The sequence below is a fragment of the Microtus ochrogaster genome, chromosome 6 (assembly GCF_000317375.1).
Source record: "Microtus ochrogaster isolate Prairie Vole_2 chromosome 6, MicOch1.0, whole genome shotgun sequence".
Classification (NCBI taxonomy): Eukaryota; Metazoa; Chordata; class Mammalia; order Rodentia; family Cricetidae; genus Microtus; species Microtus ochrogaster.
Window position 1 is genome coordinate 26933248 of NC_022013.1, and position 2056 is coordinate 26935303.

The 2056-nt window shown below is 33.5% G+C and overlaps 1 protein-coding gene across 4 annotated transcripts in view; it reads right to left on the bottom strand.

The window, feature by feature from the left end:
• Camsap2 (calmodulin regulated spectrin associated protein family member 2) overlaps window positions 1-2056 on the bottom strand; it is a 96637-nt gene that overhangs the window by 31537 nt on the left and 63044 nt on the right. For all 4 annotated transcript variants that reach the window (XM_013346743.2, XM_026779599.1, XM_013346744.2 and 1 more), the window contains one exon: window positions 1473-1566. In XM_013346743.2, the coding sequence (XP_013202197.1) occupies window positions 1473-1566 (94 nt within the window). The remainder of the gene's footprint in view (window positions 1-1472; window positions 1567-2056) is intronic.

Genomic DNA, 2056 nt, shown 5'->3' on the forward strand with positions numbered 1-2056 from the left:
GGGGGGGGGGGAGACCATAAAATAAATACAGGTATTCAAAATAAGGATAACCTGAGTGCTTAATCTTGTGAAAGTTTTCATAAAATTTTAGACATACCAGATCAGTTTCGGTTTTGGTTTTTATGAAATAGCTGGTAATTTGATAGTTAATTAAAAACGATCAGATCTCTTCACTGGAAACAAAAAAGAACCACTATGTCTTGCTTACATACTTGTAAGTAATTCTAGAAGAAAGCAACTTGATTTTGACTGATGTTTAATGCAAAAGCTTTGTTACCGTTGAGTGCTGGGCTTCAGATGAAACTGCAAAAACTACAAGTAAAAAGTCACACTAATTGCAAAAATACTGTAGAAATATTGGTTACGACAATTATTAAAGGTAAGTGACTTTCATGAATGGCCTTAAGGATCTCAGCTCCTTTCTAGGTACTCTTCATCAGCTACTGCTCGGTGTGGAGAATCTGCTGTAAGTGGTTTTGAGATATCAGGAGAAATCAAACACAAATTCTCTCACAGTGCAGAACCTTGCCTGAGATCAGCACACTTGATAAAGTAAGATTATACCCACTAGAATGATTTCTAGAATAGCCTTTCTTTTGCTATTATAACCTGCCCTCCTCTTAGTTCCTAATCTTTTCGTCCTCCTTTTTATCCCTGGGAAGGTTGAACTTAACTACAGTGATTAGAAAAAGGAAATGTAAACCAAGGAAAGCTGCTAAGTAGCTCGGAAACAGAATAATCACATTTTGTACAGGGTGCAGTAGGCACTGTAGCAGGAAGAACTGGCCCCCTATTTTTCCTGGAAGTTCTAAGCTTAGAAGAAATGTAGGAATATGTGTTTTAGACAGTCAGTTTTACATTTGCTATAGAAACAAAACAAAAATTCTTTTTTATTTTATTTTATTATTATTATTATTATTTTGCTTTCTGCCAGTAAAGAAGCTTGAACCCAAGGCTATATGCAAGCTAGGCAAGTACTCCACCACCAAGTTGTGTTCCCAGCCATTGCCAGTAACTCAAAGTCTTTCTTTATTCCTAGGGACCTTTACAACAGCCCTCTTATTTCTTGTTCATTTATCGTAATTGTCCTGTAATAACAAAGGCTGTCAGTTTAAAAAATAGATCCACAAAGTGTTTTATGATCTAACAGAATCAAGTCCTGATGCGACTCGAGTTCAGGTAACATGATATCAAAAACAAAGAATTTAATAGGAAATAGAAACTATGGATAGGAACGAAAGATATACAGCACCCAGTTTATGCTGTAAGTTCCATGCCATAAGATGTCAAATACAGGAACTGTTTTTTCTGTTTCTTGCAGATAATTTGGTACATTAACTATTAAAACATTTAGACTTTAACCAAGGATAATAGCTGGAATCTAAAATAATAAGTTTCTATCTAAAAGAATAACCAGATAAGAAGTATAAACTTCCCATTTTTCTACATTAAAAGTAACAAAGACTGATTACCTCCTTGTGGACGAACAACACGTGGCTGTACAAATGACGGCTTCACAACTTCAAACCACCAGAAGAGTTCCGCCATGAACACCAAATAATTACTCTACATAAGAGAGTTGAGAAAATTAAAAGAAGCCCTAGGTAAAACCAGTCCAAGTGATAAATAAATATGCTTTATTTTCTCAAACACAGATTTGAATTCTACTCATTCACTATTAAAAATATTCACTATGCTTTATTAAGCCTAGAGTAAAAAGCTTAGCACCTGTAAACACACACATTCAGATCTCTGATACTTTGTTTTATAGCAAATCTCCTAGGCATCACTATCTCTAGCTATGCAGAACTCTGAGATAACAAATGTCCTTTTCTTCCAGTGCAAATACAAACAAATGGCATTGAGTTTTTGCCATTAAAAAATGTAAGAATTTTTTTGAAAAGTAATTAAATGTCATTTAAATATTGTATTCACATTTGATGATGCTAAATTCAATAGTAATCCACATGCTGAGTAATATCAAACTCTATAGATTATTATGACTAAAATAATCTATAAATGGATAAAAACATTGTTGAATTTTTTTTTTTTTTTT